The sequence below is a fragment of the Gymnogyps californianus genome, chromosome 16, assembly GCF_018139145.2.
Source record: "Gymnogyps californianus isolate 813 chromosome 16, ASM1813914v2, whole genome shotgun sequence".
Taxonomy (NCBI): domain Eukaryota; kingdom Metazoa; phylum Chordata; class Aves; order Accipitriformes; family Cathartidae; genus Gymnogyps; species Gymnogyps californianus.
In genome coordinates, this window is record NC_059486.1 from 16697730 (window position 1) to 16716362 (window position 18633).

Genomic DNA, 18633 nt, shown 5'->3' on the forward strand with positions numbered 1-18633 from the left:
CCTCTATCCCTGTCACAGACCAGTGGATCCCTCACGTCTCTGCATCTCCCCAAGACCAGCCCCACGCTGGCAGCAGAGATGGGGGATGTAGTTTGTGCTTTGCTAGATGCATCTGCTGTTGTTCTCTGCAAAAGCCCTTACACAATGTTAAGAGGAAGCCAGATGCAAGGTGTCATCCCCCCAGCCCTCTCGCCTGTTGGGTGCTCTGTCACACTAACAGAAATGTTATCAATGCTCTCTGCTCTCTAATGCTAAGCACGCCACAAGCACTTTTGCCTCACAAACCTATTCTGCCTTGCACATGTGCCCTAATTTGTGTAAAGGAGGAGATTCGCAACACTAATTAGAAAGCTAGGACTGTTTTGTTCCCTCCAGTTCACCTTATCTTCTTCATTCAGCTCCTGAAGACTCAGCTATTAAGAGAAATTAAGTAATTCATCAAGCCCTTTTCAATTACCTGCTGTTGATAACATCAGAGTACAATTAGCATCTACAAATGAACCAAGTGCCAACTGCCAAGCAGAAACAGAAGCTAATTTACAGCGTGGGGCAGCCTGCAAGAGCTGAAATTCAGGGGCTGCCAGCAAACACATATTTTGTTATACCAGCAACAGCCCTGTTCTGCCACTCCCAGCCAGCTGAGAACCCATCCTTAACGACAGCTGGAACATCAGCAGCGCAAACACCGCATCCCACGGCAGAGATGGAAATGCATCTTTGGGCGCTTCCACATCTGTCGCTGTGAAGAAGCAGCAGGAATGCACTTCACTTTGATGTAATTCAGTCCTTCCCAGCCTGCCAGCAGGATGCCAGTGTCTCTCCTTAGAAGAACATGAGACTCCTACACTCTATTATTTTAATGTGTACATTCTGAAAACAAACTTAGCTAGGATTTGACCCATGTCTCTCCCAACTTGCAAGGCAGCAATATATTGACATATCCAGCTGACAAGCTCCCAGAGAAACGGCCAGGTAATAAACCACGTCACTTCTTGCCTTAGTGCAAGACTGACGTTTATTTCTGACACCTGAACAGCTCTTCAAATGCACTTTACCTTTTCGTTTCCCTTCTGCCATGAGCTTGTGCTTTCTGGTGCCTTTCTGAGCAGGTTAATAATTGAACATGGGATACATTACATCAGCACACAATCTGCCAAGTGCCTGTTTAATTTATGAAGACAGTCTGGTGAAACTGGGGTAACAAAGACGATACCACACAGCAAACCTCCTGCATCGTGGCAGCAGCTCTGATAGTCACGGCATTCCCTGACAAAGTCTGCTCCATGTCAGGGCCTTACCTAGATTGGAGGAGGCTCTGCCTTCAGCAGCTCGGTCCTGCAGGCTCTCAGCGATGTGCAACTGTTCTTCATGGTACTGCTTAGCCCTCTCCAGGTCCTGCATACATCTAGCTGCATGGCCCAAGCCAGCATAAGCTCGCATCTCAATGGCCTTCTCAGCCAGCTCCTGGGCCAACTCCAACACGTAGTTGTGGTAGGACATAGCTTTGTCGAAGTTTCTCCGGTAGTGGTAAGCACTGCCTAGGTTGCTGTAGGCTCGAGCTTCCTCCCGCTTGTTCCCCAGCTCCTTGGCGATCTTAAGATGTTGTTCATGGCACTGCACTGCATTTTCAAAATCCCCCATTGCAATGTACACTGCTCCCATGTTGCCCAGCTCCCGCGCCTCAGAGAGCTCATCTTTGGACTGCTTTGCAAGGAGGACACACTGCTTGTGGCTAGCCAGTGCATTTGGGTAGTCCCCAATGGCTGTGTACACATGGCCCAGACTGCTCAGTGCTGAGGACGCTGCCTGCAGGGATAAGAGAGAAAAAGTAAGTACAAGTATTCATGGAAACAAGTCAGATGGCCCCAGTCCTAGAAACCAAAGCCGCAAAAGGCCATTCTGGAGAAAGAATGTGACTACCAGCTAGAAAACCTGCTCTCTGCAGTTCTACACCCCTCAGGACAGCTCACACGAAGGCAGCAGGAATGGGGTTGACTCGGGAGAACAGTGCTAGGATTACCTCTTTCTCTGAAGCGTACTCTGTGTGTGTGTGTAGCTGGTAGAGGGGAAGGACGGCACTGCAAGATGCAGACACCACTGAGGAAACACAGAAAGTGATTGCTGCAGAAAACTGCACTCCAGGACCAGCATGAGCTGTCTCACAGGGCAGCGCTTCCCCTGTAGGCAGCCATACCTCACGTCACCTCTCATGACTACTTTAGCAGGACCTGGTGCAGATGTTAACACAGCAAATGATCCTGTGTATGGCAGCTCTTAAGAAAGCAGACAAATAATGATATTCACCTGCAGAGAAGATTGCAAATGCCTGCTCTGTTCACTCTCCACCCCGTAAGCTCATGTCAAAGCAACAGACTCCTGAGACCCTGCAGGCTGATGCCAAAGCACTGTTAGACACCAGCAGCAGAACGCGTAACTCGACGCAGCCATGCTGCAGGCTGAGCCACCATGAGGGCTCTGCAGTCCCTTCTTTCCAGGCTGAACAGCGGTTGAATACCTGCTGCTGGAAAATTTACGCGCTTGCAGCCAGCTCTCAGCTGGGAGAAGGGAGATGCCTCTGCTGCTTATCTTGCAAGACCAGTAGGCCAGTGTGCAGTCACCAACATCTTCACGTATTTCTACTTGGCCAATCACACCACGCTCCAAAGAGCGCAAATCTTACCGTGCAGCACCAGGGTCCTTCTAGCACAACATCGTTTGTTATTGGAGCCCCAAACAACCTTGGGACTGCAGCAAAGACAACAGTATTTCAGCAGCTGGAGCCTCTGTCCCCTGGGGACATCTTATATAAATATAGCTGTTTGAAAACCCGAGTTCTTACCACCGAGAAACAGCTGTATTTAACAAGACATATTATCTGAGAATCAGATTCTTTTGCCCACTGCATCTACGAGGACACAGGCCTTCCTTCCACCTGGCAGAGGCAGAGCATACACAGCCAGACAGCAGGGCAAGGAGCCAAGAACAGGGATGTGTTCCTTCCGCCTAATGCACATCTGCTGCCTCAGCATGGTTGTTCACTCCAAAGCCCTGACCCCGAGTCCTCCACGGTCCCTGCATGTGCATTTCCTTTGCTACCCAGCCGCTGCTGTGACCCAGTTCCAAAACAGCCATCTTTTCCAAAACTCCAGAAAGGAGAAGTCAGGGTGAGTGACTGCACAGAGAGCGGTCCCACCCCTCCCTAGCACCCTAGCTCAGGAAAGATCCAGTCCACCCTTCCACCCGTGATGGTGACACAGCATCTCGGGACACTTGTCCTTGCTATTCAAAATGGTATAACCCCGTGCTACCAACAAAGAGGCAGCCTCACCCTTTTCCTGTCCTTGGCTGTGCACTCCCACAGGCTAGCATTCCTGTTCATGCAGCGGATTCTGAGCTCCCCAATCACCTGTTCGAATTTCCTATTTCCTAACAGGCAAGATCTTTGCACTGAGTGCTGTGATGGGGGAAGAGCAGCTCGCCCGCACCACCAGGCTGCGAGTAGGTGGGGCCCCTTCAGCTGTTCCAGTGTCAGGAAGAAAGGCGTGCTCCCTCTGTTCTTGCCTTCTGAGCTCAACCGCTGGAGCCACCTGTGTGGCATGCTTCTATTTTATTTTGCTACTCCCCTCTTGCTGTGACTTGGATGGCCCTCCAATGCAGCTGACACTGGTGTTTTTTGTTTAAGGAGCAAGCACACTTTACCGTTCTGCATGCAATATCCCCAGGCGCAACACCGAGAACTCTCCCACGAAATGGGATTCTATATGGTAAGTGCAAGGTGTGCAACTGAAAGCACCTCACAGGTCATGCCAACCAGCTATCTCCAATTTGAACACCACGGAGCTGGAGAAAGGCTTCAGTGCAACACCACTGATAAAGACGCCAGACTAATCCCCAGGGAACACAAGACGAGCTGTAAAAAGTGAACTTCTTGCTCTGCATGCACGAGACATGACTCAGACCACAACTCTGCAGCAAGGTTCAGACCGCAAGCAGACCTCTGGGGTTAAACTCACCTAAGACTCTGCAGATTCAAGCCTGCCTCTTTTAACTGTTCTAAGCAGCTGCCTCTTCCACAGTACAAGCGCACAGAAACGCACACTGACATCAAGGTTGGAAGGAAAACACTTACTTAAATTAAGCAGCTGGAGTAGCTAAGGGGTGGTGGTGGCTCCCCATCAGTGCCCAGAGTGGCCATGATGAACCTCTCCAACACACCCAGCATCAGACGAGGAAGTCCTGCCACCTTTTGCCTGTGAAGTCATACATCTGCCCCCAGGAGCTACACAAGTCAGAGAGCTTTCCCTCACCCCGGGCATTCCCTCTGGACACTCGCCTTGCCTTGATAAACTGGGATATTCCTGCTTGGCTCCCACCTGCAGACTGGCTATGCCCCACAGATGGAGGATTTTAATTCCTTTCTCCAACGCAAATGATTAACCTCTTCCTGGCCACGCTATCTAGAGATCAGAAATAAAAAGAAAGCGGATCAGAAAATCTCTTCTACAGGAGGAGAGCTGGCTCAGCACCTCTCAACTGGAACCACATTTTGCTATTGAAATTGCGCCTCTGAAGAAATGAGCCTTTCATGACTTTCAAAAACAGTGGCAGGAGAAACCTTCCTAAAGATTATTTTTACTAAAATTGTATCATGATTGGAAGAGTAACGCTAAGTCGTGAAGATCTATAGGCCAGAGCAAGAGGCAGAGAGCAAGAGGCAGCAGCATTAACAGAGTAGAATTTCCACACTGAGGAACTGTAAATATGCTGTGCTGATTCAAATTAATAGGGAAAGCATCGTTTCCAATACAAGAACCTGAGGTGACAGATTAGCAATTAAACACAATTTATAGGTCATAAGATAGAGAAGTTATAAGGAAGCTCTCCCTTGGCCAGCTCCGTAAATAGCCAAGCTGCATTTGTTCTCCCTGAGGCATCCTTTCAGGCCGCTTAATTATAACGGAAGAACTGCCAGAATTCAGAATGCCTTAATTTTTTTCACTTAGTGTTGCAGATGAACTTCATTCAACGCAAGGGACAATGCAAGAACAGCAGTGGGAGAGCAGCCGCCGCCGTTAGGAAGCCCTGCAGCATCCCTGGAAGGCCACAGTACCACTCCACATGACAGCAGGACAGGAAAGCCTCGGGCTCAGTCCCACAGATGGTGAGAGCAGCGCTGGATTTCATGCTGCCAATACATGCTATAATGAACTAGAAATAAGTCGCTTTTGCTGCTGTAATTACCACAGACCAGAGAGGGGAGGAGCTAGCAGAAACTCTTCAGTGACATAGTGACAGGCTGGGGACAAAGCTACTGAACATGCTGCCACATGGTCAAATGGTTTCTTGGGCTTGGGAGGTGTTTCTCCAACAGCAAGCACCACAGGTGGTGTGAAAACCAGCTAAACCCTCCAGAAATAAATGGTTTACAACCTCTGCAGAAGCACAGGCACTTGGCTCAGAATATCAGGGACCAAAGCCATATTCACTCCAAAAATTACCTCTGCAGGACACCCTGCAGAGCACTGCCGCCTTCACTTCACTCCTACCTCCCGCAACTCCTTCTCCCGTTGGAAAACTCCACGTCATCAGCTAGACCTGGCATCCAGCTGGCCGCCACGAGATGGGCGCCCGACAGGACAGCAACGCCTCAGGAAGGGACCTGGACCTGCCGAGGGCAGCAGCCGGCCGAGGGGGCTGCAGCTCCTCGCTCCCGGAGGGCAGGCGCTGGCAGAGGTCCCAGCCCCTCCTCGGCGCTGCCGCGACCGGCCGGGCTGCGCAGGCAGGAGCAGCTGCCTCCGTGCGTGCGGCAGCAGGCAGGGCTGGGAGGAGGCCCTGCCCCATCTTGGTCAGACTCGCCGCAGCGTCAGGGCGGTTTGGCCCTGGACGGGCTCTCGAGCAGCGCAGTGAAGTAACTTTTTGGCTGACACCAGTGAGGAAAGGCTCTTATCTAACAGAGGGTCTGAGGGGGCCTGCTTTGAGGCTGCTACAAAACCAACATGAAAATTTTGGCTCTGAATTTTAATCCATTTTTATACAAATCTTCATGAAGATTAATATATGCATAGTATTCAGTCATTCGCAATCTCACTAGGAAAAAAAAGGAAAAAAGATACACACGCAGCTATCTTGCCCAAGCCCAGACCAAAATACTGCATGGGGCCCATTACAGGCTTCAAGGTGCATTGGAGCTCCCTTCGTCTTGCTGGTGAACAACACACTCGCTGCTGCACAGAACAAACCAGTAGGCCATTTTGGGCAAAGTTAAAACCCAGCACAACGTAATCAGCAGAACTGATTCAGCAGCCTCAATTAATTCTGAAAGACAGGCCACCACCACAAGCAGCACTTGTGATATAACTGGGAAGGGAATGGAATTGTCTCTCTGGAAAACAAGGAGTCAGTGAAAACTGATGTCTCCTGGGGCTGCTAAAAAAAAAAAAGTGGACATTTATGCGTGCAGATTGCTGAATAAGACAAGCTATGGCAAAGAGCCATCTAGACAGAGACTCAGATGATGTTAATGTGCTATGGCTAGGAAAAAGAGGCATAAATGGAAAGCAGGCAGATCTTGGACTTTCTGTGCACAAGAGAAACTTGAGAGATGCAGAGACTGCTCATACTGTACATGGGAAGAAATCTTTAGGTGGTCTCGTAGACTGGGAAGCGGATCATAGGAAGTGAAATTTGTGTGGCTGGAAATGTTTATTCTCAGGGCTCCTAATCCCTTTGCCCAACAGCATTTCCAGGCTCACAGTAGAGACCTAGAATGAAGGGTACAAGCTTGGTAACTGTTCTCAGGGCATGCAAAAAGACTTGGCTTACACATCTGAGTGCCCAGGGCTGGATCGTCCAAACCAGGATGTGGGAGGAGGACAACAGAAGCAGAAAAGCAAAATAAGTAGAAGGAGACAAAAAAGAGAAATGGAAAATGAAGGGTAAAGGGCTGACAAGAAATAGCCCAGCTTGATTAGAAAGACGGGTCTGTTTCCAGAGGCTCGGCTGTTGCTCACACAGACAGCTAGACAAAGGCAGGAAGGTCGCCTCTACCCTCTGACACGGCCTTCACACCAACGGTCCCCGTGTGTTTCATTCTGCAGCAGCTTCCACTGTTAACTGATCCGAGTGCTCCAAGAGAAGCACTTCTCAATCATCTCGGAGCCTGTACGAGCAGAGCCTATGGCAATTCTGGCTTTGCCGGGGCTGGTTGTGCACAGCATCTCTTCTCCAGCAAGATAACTATCAGTACTCTCTATGTGCTCGTGGGGGCAATCAGTGGAAAGACTGTGGAGCTTGACATTAAAGCAGTGTTTAGGAACAATTTGGTGATTACATCTGCTGGGGGACACCAATGACTCACTTCAGGGGGTTAGTAACAGGATTCCAGAAGATAAATTCATCACTGTATACTTAATAAAATCCTCCGCATAATAGGATCCACCGGGAACTCTAAGTGGCTCACACACTGGGCCAACAGGGTACGGGAATTCCCACATGCACTGGCAGAAGAGTCAAAATGTTGCAGCGAGAGTATGAGGTTGACACGTGAAACAGGCTCCAGCTGTGCTAGCACGAACCTCTGCCTGGTAGCAGGGTGAGACTACAGCTTCATACTACTGGGGCTTTGCATCAGCAAACAAAATCAATGCTTTATGTATCTGACAAAGACAAATTTTACAGTGGGGGTTGCTTACACCTCCAATTATGCAATTTATCACTTTAATAGAAAGCAGATTCTTCTGCCACTGAGCTGAGGCACAGAAGGGAGTTCTGAAAAAGGCTTCTAATTGCTCTCTTTTTCTTGGGAGCAACAGCCAGCTTAGGTTTTTCAGCTGAATAAGGTAAAGACTCTGATGTTAAGCAGATGTGCATCACAGAATGACAACTAATAGGGACCTGGTGACTTGGAGAGATGTGTTTCTTAGATATTTCACCCTTGCCAGAAAACGGTCATTTCCCAATTATGTTACATTTAAACAATTCTTTAACTGATTGCACAGCCTCAGTAAATGAGAACACTGTATAACAATCCTAAAATGGGCAAGGTGAAAATGCTCTGCCTGGTATCTCACTATAAGGTAGCCTGAATCCCCAAACACAGACCAATTAGGACTGATCAGAGATCGAGCTTTTACAGCCAAGGAGGGGAAATAACTGGCATGGACTAAGCATTTGTGAAATTCAAAAGCCTCACTGCAGCATGCTCTTGCATGCTCTTTCTCTCCACTTCCATTCTCCCTCTGGGCACGGGGTAACAGCGGTGTCTGATCCTGCACGATGCAGTGGAGCTGTATCCAAAAGATCAGCCATGCATATTCATAGCATCTGTACTCAGGACAATCAGCAGCACGCTCTTTTCGAGAGCCAGCATACCTCCTCATATGCATGCTCTTGCTCTTGAATGCAAGCAAAGGTTTCCTGGTTCATTGAGTGTATTTTGGGGGTGGTGAGGGGAAGGCAGCTTCAACAGATTGCTTCTGAACACACACAAAGAAATACTTAAATCTGAAAGCATTAACAGGATAAGTTCTGCTGGCTTCACCATAAAGAGTAAAATCTCACCGTATCTTACATCAGTGTAACTTTTCTGTGTAGGAAGTAGAGGTTAGCTTACAGTAATGCAACACTGTAAGCATTTAAGCTCTTTCTGTATATAAGCTCTGTTTGTTTTATAGGTATGGACTATGTAACTGCTGTGTAGCTAGGCAGGACAGTAGCATAACAGAGGATGAGTACCTTCAGGACCTACCAAAATGATCCAGTGGCTGTAAATTGTGCTTTATCTCCACTTCTATGGAGCCCCTTTATCAGTTCCTCAGAATCCACCGGTATTCCACAACTAGGCTTGGAGACCTACTGATTTGTGCACTAATGCAAGTTTCACACCCGAATACAGTAGGTGCCCCACCAACATTCAAAGTTGCCCTTCCCTCCTCCCTCAAAAGCGAGGCTGACGTGCCAGTACTACATCCAGCTTTTTCCTTTGTATGGCATGCTTTTGAAAATAAGAAAGGAAGTAGCAGGCAATAATCTCCTCCTGTACATTATCTATACGCAGAAAGAAGGAACGGATTTGCTTTTAGGTAATTATTTCTGGGGGGCGGGGAATACACTGGAATCAATATCCCTGTCAAATCCAATTTATTTGTAGAAGGTCTCAGTCTTTTACACAGCAATTACCAAAAAGCAAACCCCAAAGAAGCCAAAGCCATGGAACAGAAGCACTAGTATCTGAATGTCTGGAAGGAACTTTGTAACTACTGCTAACTGAAAGGGAATAACCAGGAATTAATGACACAACAGAAAAACTCATATACAGCAGGAAGAGATAGCTCCAGTCCCCTCTTGATTAATGGATTAAATCCATAGCTCTGCAGGTGTCAATGCTGCTCATGACAGAGGCTGCCATGGGTTGTGCTTACAATCCACTTCCAGCCCTCTCTTTCCTTACTTGTTCAGGGAAATGACAACGTTCTAGAAGACTGATCATTCTTCCTGTTTCATGGCAAAAGAATCACGCAAATTATGTGAATCCAGGCAAACCTGAACAGCACCCACGGCTCGACTGTCAGGTTATTCATAGTCGGTCATCTTCCTGAAACCAAAGGCTTCAAAGGGAACACTGACTTTCAGCTGCTCATTTGGAGATCAAAATAACGCTGCTCCACTGGAAAATCCATTTACTGAATCTCGTCCATTATCATTTAGGAGCTCGGTGTCCAGTTCCACCTAGAAAACTTGTAAAACCAAACCTGAGTTACTCCCTTAACAGAACTGCAAGTATTTTTGACCAAGTTAGCAGGGTTTTGCTGGAAAGCAGGAGCAGCAACTAGTCCACACTGATACCCGTTTCTTAAGAGTAGAACTGCTTGTCACTCGTACTGAAAAGGCTGTTCACATTCACTGTGCGAGCTAGCGCAACACCACTCACTGGGCAAAGGCTGGACACCCAGGAGGAGCGTGCTTCTTTTCTGGGGTGGGCTCTGCAGCACTGAATTCTCATTCCACAAAGAACAGGAAGTCACGCAAAATACACCATCCTAGGAACACTACAAAGTAGACCTCAGCATCAAGTCTAAGCATCACTGGGGGCTCACATATCTTTACCCCAAGTAGCCAAACTTTTGTAGCTTCATGGACACAGTCTAAAAGGCTCCTTTGTGAAATCACTTTAGGGAGGATGGCTGACTTGACATTTTTAGTGATGATGTAAGAAAAGAAGCCCTCATTTAAAACCACAAGCTTCTCTGAGATGCTGACACCGAGGAGTGACTCATGCCCTGGTCAAAGTCAGTCCTGGAAGAATAAGCCAGCACGTTACAAACTTGGATCTCACAGAACCCAGAGCAGCACTTCGTGCAGGCACAGAAATCTCTAACTCCTACAGTGGCGTGCTGACCTGTGCCAATCCTAACACTACTCTTGCTCATAAAGCTGGATACCACTTCACTGGAAACTCAATACGTGAAAGCCTTGGCTGAGGTGGGCCTCCTGAAAACCCAAAGAGCGCTGCTCCCTGAGTTGCAGCTCTTACACAAGTTTTCTGCTTCATTTCTTTTACTGCAGTCAGGTACAGGCCTCAGTAGAGTGCTAGGTTTTGCAGATACTGTGAGAGGTAAGTAAAACCATAAGACTACATTTCTTTCAGCTAAAATCCGTATTCTGTAGAGGTCAAGTGGGGACATTTAAAGGAGATCCTCAGGAAGTATTACATTTCCCTTTTGAGTCACAAGTCCAAACAAAACAAAGCATATGGTCTTTTAGTGCATTCCCAAATTTCCTGCACTGGTCAGATTTCCCTTTGTTCTGCTTAATCATATCACATTTGAACCGGACAAACCTGTATGAATCCAGTGAAGTTGACTTTCTCTAAAAAGAGCTGTTGAAGAGAGAAAGGGAAAGGCAAAGAATTTATGCTCTCTTATACAAATCCAACTACTCGATGCTCAAGCACTATGATTGTTCACATACATCACTGAACTCATCCTCTCAGCCACGCAGGTAATTCAGCCTAAGATGTAATGCAGTGCTAGTGCCCTAGAAGACCCAGAATCCTCAAATGAACTCATATGGCAAGTGTTTTCCTAGCAGCTGGTACTCAGCCTTTCTCTAAGAAAGCAAGCCTTACTCCAGGGTATGAGGGTCTTTGCCCCGGATCCCTAATGAAGCAAGGCTACCGTCTGCAATGAGGGGCTGAAATCAATGAGGCAAAGGATAGCACCGCACTTTTTAATGAGGGTTTCAATGTATACCTACACCACAGGTCAGATCTTTGATTCCCAGTGGTTAACCAGAGGCCCCTCCAAGACCAGCTGTTTGAAGTGTAATTATACACGGGAACAATATGAACTGGGAAGTGTATGTCTGCAAGTCTGCATGCCCAACAACAGAGCCAAACATCTGGGCCAGACAAAGACTGAACTTTAGTGAATTGAACAATGGTGCAAAAAGCGTCCAGGAAGACATTCTGCAGACTGAGACAAATCTCTCACAAGTTCTCATTAAGCTGAAATCACAACACCTGCAGAACCTGAGACTTCAAGGGCAGCAGGGGTAAAAACAAAGCTTCTGTCCTGTCAGGAAATCTGGAAAACCAATCTGCCCCACTCCCACCTACCTCTGTACTGGCTGCCTCACACCCCTTCTTCAGCAGCCCTCCACAGAGGGATCCAGAACACCTGGGCTACCCTGATCTGCTCAGCCAGGTCCTCCTAGCAAGTGGCCAGTGTTGAGGTTTCAGTTCTATAAATCAGATCACCCTCAAGTCCAGTACAAAATCAGCAATGATTCCAGAAGACATGGACCAGGATCTGCAAGCGCCTCCTCAAAAAGCTGGGACAGTATCAGTGCCGGTCTCCTGGTAAAGCAAGCAAACTCTTTGGTCCTACACAGTCCTGAAGATGACAACGCTGCTTTTGGTGTAAAGGGCATGTGTCTTATAAAACAAAAAACACTGAAGCCACAGCGAGTCTCAACATAGTAACGATCGGGCACACATGCTGGGATGCTCTGTGGAGCCCGCTCCTCCATCAGCTCCTGGCTGATCCCTGGAAATCCTGCTGGGCCCCTCCACCACCTCAGCTGCCAGTCGGCAAACTTCTGCCAATCCAGCCAACGGTGCATCTGGACCTGACCCATTTCTGACAGCACAGTACTGGGAGACTGCGGGCTGAAGCTGCACACTGGCAGTGAGTGACTCTTGGCAGCCTCCTTCCCAGTAATAAGGAAAATACATATTAAAACCAGCCTGAGATCAGCAAGAAGGCTCTGTGATGCTAGGCTTCGTGCAAGGGCTCAGATTAGACAACAACTTTCAAAGGAAAAGTGATCCTTTCCTTCTGCAAGTATCCAGTCCATGAACTGCAAGGGCCTGATCTTTTTACCAGTTTCTGCGGGTAATTTTCCACTGAGTTCCTAGGAACTGATGCTGGTCTCTCACCTCTTTGGAGAGCAGAGATTGGGAGCAGTCTTTTGCTTGAGTGGTTAGCAGCCTGATCAACCATTCTGTTGTTTGTAAATCCTGTGTAAAATGTCATTGGATTTGGAAAGCTGTTTCTCACGCAGAGGCTGAATCAAAAACCAGCTTGTTTCAATTTCTTGAAAGTACCTCCAGGATTCAAAAGATCCCCCAGAAGAACCCCAGAGAAAAACAGAAGGCGTAATGGAGAAACAAGAGTGAAGAGGTAATCCCATGCACTAAAAATGTTTATGAATATAGATGCATTACAGTCACCCATTTATCTTCTTGCTGTTTGACCTTTTTGATAAGATACTGGGAGTTTTTTGACACAAGAATAGGAGGACACTCCTGCAAAGTTACCATCTCTGCAACACATATGCACAGTGCATATGCAACGGGCTGTAGTCTCTTGATGTTCTTGTGGTATCAGTAACAAAGAGACGCTAATTTCTTAACAAAAGCTCTCACGTCATTTCCAATCTCTTCTCTTGAAAAAGCACAAGAAGCGAAAGCTATTTGCTGTTTAATACAGTAGCAGTGGTCACACCCTAAACTGGTCATTCCTGCACTTCTATTAGCAGTGGCTGCATTAACCACTAATATAGATTATCAATTAGCAAAGCCCTCTTCGGCCTGTTCCTTAGTTCTGGAACTCCAGTCAGATGTGATAAAGCTATAAGGAATAAGGTATATTCTCCTCTTAAGTCTTTCCTGTTCATGTTGCTACAGGCAGCAGATAATCCACTACTGGCAGATGACGACGTAATACATTATTTTGAAGCAGTAGCTTCGCTACAGAAGAGGAAAAGGGACAGAAAATAGAAAAGCAGAAAAACAAATGCTTTCTCTGCTCATTTTCTGCAAAGCTCTGTCGTTTACTGCAGCAAGTACTCCTTTCCTACTTTTGCCTCCACAGCCTGTTTCTGACATCTTGGTCAATGTTTTCATGCATGACAAATTGCTTTCGCCTGAAGACTCTTTCCAGTTCTCATTTGTGAGGTATTTATATCCTGTCCTCATTTTCCAGACTGTTTGCAAACATAACAAAATAACTGCGGTCCTAAGATTTTCAGATTTTTCCTTTCTGAAAAATTTGGCAGCTCCAGAGACAGACCACCTCTTCGTATGGCTGAGTCCCACACAAATGCCATGGGCAGAGAAACTGCTGTGGGCTCCCACAAGCTGCAGTTAATGAATGAATTTGATTCTTAGCACTCCATCTGAGACTGATGATAATGAAGCACAAACAAGGAAGCAAGTGACCAGGTGATGATCACTTCAGGATTTTCAGTGAGAAAGAGACAAAGTTGAGAAATTATGAGAAATTGTATTTTAAAACACCTGAAAACTGCTTGAAGGCAATGGAAAAGGATCACTGCTATGAATGATAACCCACGCAAAGCTAAATTCTGCATAGAATAGGAGCAGCATGAGGCCCGCTCCTGTGCACCCAAGCAACTAACAATACACAAGCAGAAGGGTAAACAGAAGGGGTTTCTTGGCAGCAGTTAAGATACTGCTCAGGAAGAACAGGCAGACACAGAACCTGTTTCGCTATGCAGTACGGAAGGTCTGGGTGTGCCTTCTGTTTTCGCAAAGATGTGCTACAGAAATCAGAATCTAGTATAAATGAGATTTTGCAAGCACGCGTTAGGTAACCAGAAAAGTCTTTACCTCACTGCACACATTTCTCAAATTCTCTTAAAAACTATCAACAATTGTAAGAAAAATCATGCGCACGCGTAATGCTTCATTCACATCAAGCTCGGGCGGTGACCGGGAAGTGGAACGGGCCCATCCCACAAGACATGCAAGAAAGACGGGCTACAGGACTCTAGCCCATCTTCAGTGAGCTGGTATCTCATGAAGCCTTCCAGGACGGCCTGAACCATGCCAAGCCACGAGAAGGTACAGCATGGCGTACTGCCACGCAACAGAAGCCAGACAGCTCAGGTACGACTGCAGGGACTAAATCAGTGACGACAAACAGCCTTCCACCACCTTCCACACAACATCTCTCCAGCCTGTACAGGTAAGGGACAAGGAGGTTCACCACCCTCTCTGGAAGCAAAGGGCCAGTGTTTCTGGCTGCTTTATTGTCCCCACAGCCCCTTTTTAGTGCGTTATGCTCTTTTCCAGTTGTTCTCCTGGCCTTCTCCACACAAATATAGGATGTAGCACGTGTAACAAGACAGTTTTGTCAACAGTTCACTACACCACATAGCTATATGTAATGAGTTACATAATTCATTAGAGGAGTAACTCGCTAGCGGAGTCTGAATCAGCCCCAACCCAGACTTAAGAGCTGTTCATCACATAACTGAACACTTACATTAAAAATGCACTGGATTGATCACAAGCAATATGGACACTGAAGAACAACAAATTAATTGAGTAAACGTTCCATACCACAGAAATAACATTCTTTGCTTCCTGAATGTACATGGCAGTACAGAGACGAGTGCACTTCTGTTTGCTATATGCTAGCTAATCCAGGTTTTTGGTACAGGCATGGAAGCTGTTACCACTATCAAGTCAGAAAAATACTTTTTCCAAAACCTCATCACACAGTCTGAACTGTTCCTGCTCAACACATGTACCCTCAGCAGCCACAGATGTCTCCTGGGGCCTGGCACATACCAGGATGCCAGCTGTGCCTGCCCTGAAGGGAAAAGACAGACCTCTGCCTGCTCCAAAAATGCAATGCACAGGTTCCTCTCTCTCAGGGGCCAAGCAGCCGCAACGGGACTGAGGAAGCTGTTCCCAGCTGGAAGAGCAACTCTCCGTGAAGTGACTTGGCTTGCTCCGGGGAGAACTGCAATGACAGAACTGGGCGACAGCAGAGCAGCACCACTGACTCTGCAAGGATGCACACAGCACAGCCACGTGCCGGAACATGCAGGGTGCTCGCATCCCGGCTGCGAGGTCAGGCACCGGCACTGCTGTGAGGAAAAGCTGTGCTTGCTATTGAGCATGAGCTCTACTCCAGCTTTGTCTCACTGACAGGCTGCAGCAGTGCGAACCTGGGGGAAGTCTACACAGCTGTGGAAGGACTCTGGATGCCTGACAAGGTAACCAGGAGGGGAATCTGGCCCACAACTAATCAGCTGCACATGTTCTGATGAGCTCACTCCATGCTGACATGCCCTATGATGGTTTCTCCAGAGAGGAAGGGTTGCACAGATTCACGCTTCCAGCCAAATCTGCAGCACAACTGCAAGCACAGGGACCCTCGCAATTGAAGCGCAAACAGTTGTAATTTCACCTCTGGCAGGAGCCCTGTGGCTGCCAGCACAGTCCAAACACAGAAATCATTCTGGGCCAGGAAGGGATGTGGGCAGGCAGCCAAGGAGGCACTCCACATTTCGGACAAGCTCCCGTGCCGCTCATTCAGAAAGAAGTTCAGCTAGGGGCACACATACCTTGCTCCAAGCATGAGCCAGAGCTGGTACCACGCCGACACATGTGCTTGGAGCCATTCAGCTTGCAGTGCCGAGCGTGACCAGTTTACAGCATCAGCAGCACCCCGGCCTTTGCACAACCATCCCAGAGCAGGGCAGCTCAGAGCACTGCAGGCAAGGTTCAGAGCATACCGGAGGGCCCCACAGGTCGTATTTTAGGAAGAAAGAAGACAGAATCACTCCTGAAGGACAGTTGTGCCACTTCTAACTCAGACTGTGTTCCAGTCTTTTTCCTTATCTAACTCAGCAGAATAGATATTTCTAAAACCACTGATGAGGAACATGAAAAAAAAAAAAATTCTTTTGCCCTGTACCATAATGCACACAAGGAGTTCAGGCAAAAGGCTAAATACTTACAGCTTTGCTATTTACTGAAGATGTGGCTTGTACAGACAAAGCACAGCAGGAAGGACACCTGGAAAGCATTTCCCCTTCCCTTCAGGAAGGGGCAGAAAACCTTGGCTTTAGAGAATTTACAGATTTCAGTAGAAAGGAATGATCTATCTTTCCTTCTGCATCTCCTTCTGGAAATAAGAAAGTGAAATTTGATCTTTGACTTGCACAGCCTGACAGTAAGTAGCTGTAGTTTACAAAATGTAGGAGCTTTATGTTGTGTTTCATTGCTGGCTCAGGCATGCTTTAAAGGGGACTGGGAAAAACGACTAGAATTGCAAACCTAAGTAACCACCAGTGGCTGAGCTGCACACAAAGTATGTTCAGACAGTTGCAGAATCTGCAAATTCCCAACTGAATCCAGACACTGATTATGTCTGTCACAGCAATCATATTTCAGTAACACTCCTCCTCCAGAGGTGCAGAGCAGCTGGTTATCCCTGACAACCTTCCATTGTGACAGTCCTCTGCTGCCAGCAAAGGCCTCTCATCGCAGTCAGCTCCACGGCAATGCTCTCTCTGCAGTAGAAAGTGTAGCACCTAACTGGCTTCTTGAGTCTCCTGCACTTCGAGCCCATGGTTTCTCTTTATAACAGGAATTTCTGCATTCTGATGTTTCCCCTACCACACAAGAACTTTCATAGATACGCAAGAGCAACATGACACAGAAAATCCACAAAAGCCTGCTTAATAAACACCTTTCTTCTATGCCACTTAACCACCCAGTCCTAATTATCATCTTTATCATCGCCTTTTCCTGCAAATAGTCAACCTTTCTGAAAAAAATCTGCTGAAGCTGCAAACATGAACTCTGCCTTACACTTGCAATCATTAAAAAAACATCTTGAGCCAGTAAAATCTAGTTCATCAGTCTTGTTACTGAGCATACCCACCTGCTGCAGACGATTCTCAGAGCCACATATGCTCGTGGAGATACCCAAGTGCAGCAGCCAGCGGCCATAGAAACAAACGGTCAGTAACAAGAGGGCATTGAGCCCTAGCCAGTTCTGCATCTATTCCTTCCAGAAACAGCTGCTTCTAGAGGGGAGGTGGGGGGAAATCCCTTCAAAACCAGGCAAAGAATGATTGCTGCAAGCTGTTGGGCACCCTGAGTCAGCACAGGGGCAAGCTGGCACTGACAAAGTCCATCAGTCTGTCCTCTGCTCTGCTCCAGGTCCCGCTGCCCTTCCCACAGTCACAATCCCTGAGAAAAGGGGCAGCAGGAAACAGACTCCAGTCGTTCAGCTGCATCTTCATCCCAGGGAGAGTTCAGGGGCACAAACAATCATCTTCCTCACCCAACGCCTTCTGTTCATTCCCACCTAGTGAAGAGGGATGCTGCATCTTTAACGAAAGGCCCAGTTCAGCTCCAAACGTGCCGGCCAGCCAACACACAGGAGCTGCCAGCACCCAGTGGCTTTCTGGCAACATCATCCTTCCCAAAAGCTCAGTGCTGGCAATGCACTTTCACACAAGCATTCATTTTATTATGGTTAGTTTATGATTTTGCCTTACTGCCCTGCTATTTTTGAATGTGGGGCTATAATAGAAGGCGTCTGACGGCCCAGGAGAGAAGGGAACTATTACATTGCGGAGTCCCTGCGGTATCGGTGGCCTCTGCAAGACAGGATTCAAGCGCAGCCTATGCGAGGGTTTGGACACTGAACCCAAGGAAGCGCTCCACAGCTTTCTTTTCCCTTTCCATTTCTGTTTTTCAGTCCTCACAGCTTCAAAACACTCCCTCAAGCAGCACTTTTCCAAATGAAATGCTTCGGAAGGAACACAGGTCCTTCCAAACGGTCATCAAAAAGGGCCACTCCAACCCGTCCTGAGACATCACCCACCATTAGCTCTACCTTGGCACTCTGGCTTTACAGAATCCCTAACACAAGACAGTTCTGCACACCTGCGGAGCAGCTAGAGATGAAGAGGAATAGGGACACGGGAGGCTAGTGTTACAGGCATCGAAAGCTTTCACATTTACTTTTTGACTCCAATCTTTCCTCTGACACTGGCATAGCTCATCGGTCGCATTAGCCTTGTCTAAATCACAGCTCATGATGTGGCACCAACACACGCTACAGGGGTTACCTGATGGCTTTCAGAAGATCAGGTTACCTGGTGTTAAAAACAAAGTAATTACTTCAAAAACATAGTACATTCTGCATCTCTGTTATTAAAAATTGATAGATTTGTACTGCAAGACAACTAACATGCACTAGCTATCTCATAAACCCCAACAGAGGCAAGACACAAACTGCTTTTGCCCTGAGGCAGTGAAGTGAACTCCTGGTCTTCCTTCTGCCTTTGCAGTGGCGCAGA

The 18633-nt window shown here is 47.5% G+C and overlaps 1 protein-coding gene across 1 annotated transcript in view; it reads right to left on the bottom strand.

The window, feature by feature from the left end:
• TTC28 (tetratricopeptide repeat domain 28) overlaps positions 1-18633 on the bottom strand; it is a 132824-nt gene that overhangs the window by 52443 nt on the left and 61748 nt on the right. The window contains exon 5 of the mRNA XM_050906812.1: positions 1299-1806. Coding sequence (XP_050762769.1) covers positions 1299-1806 — 508 coding nt within the window. The remainder of the gene's footprint in view (positions 1-1298; positions 1807-18633) is intronic.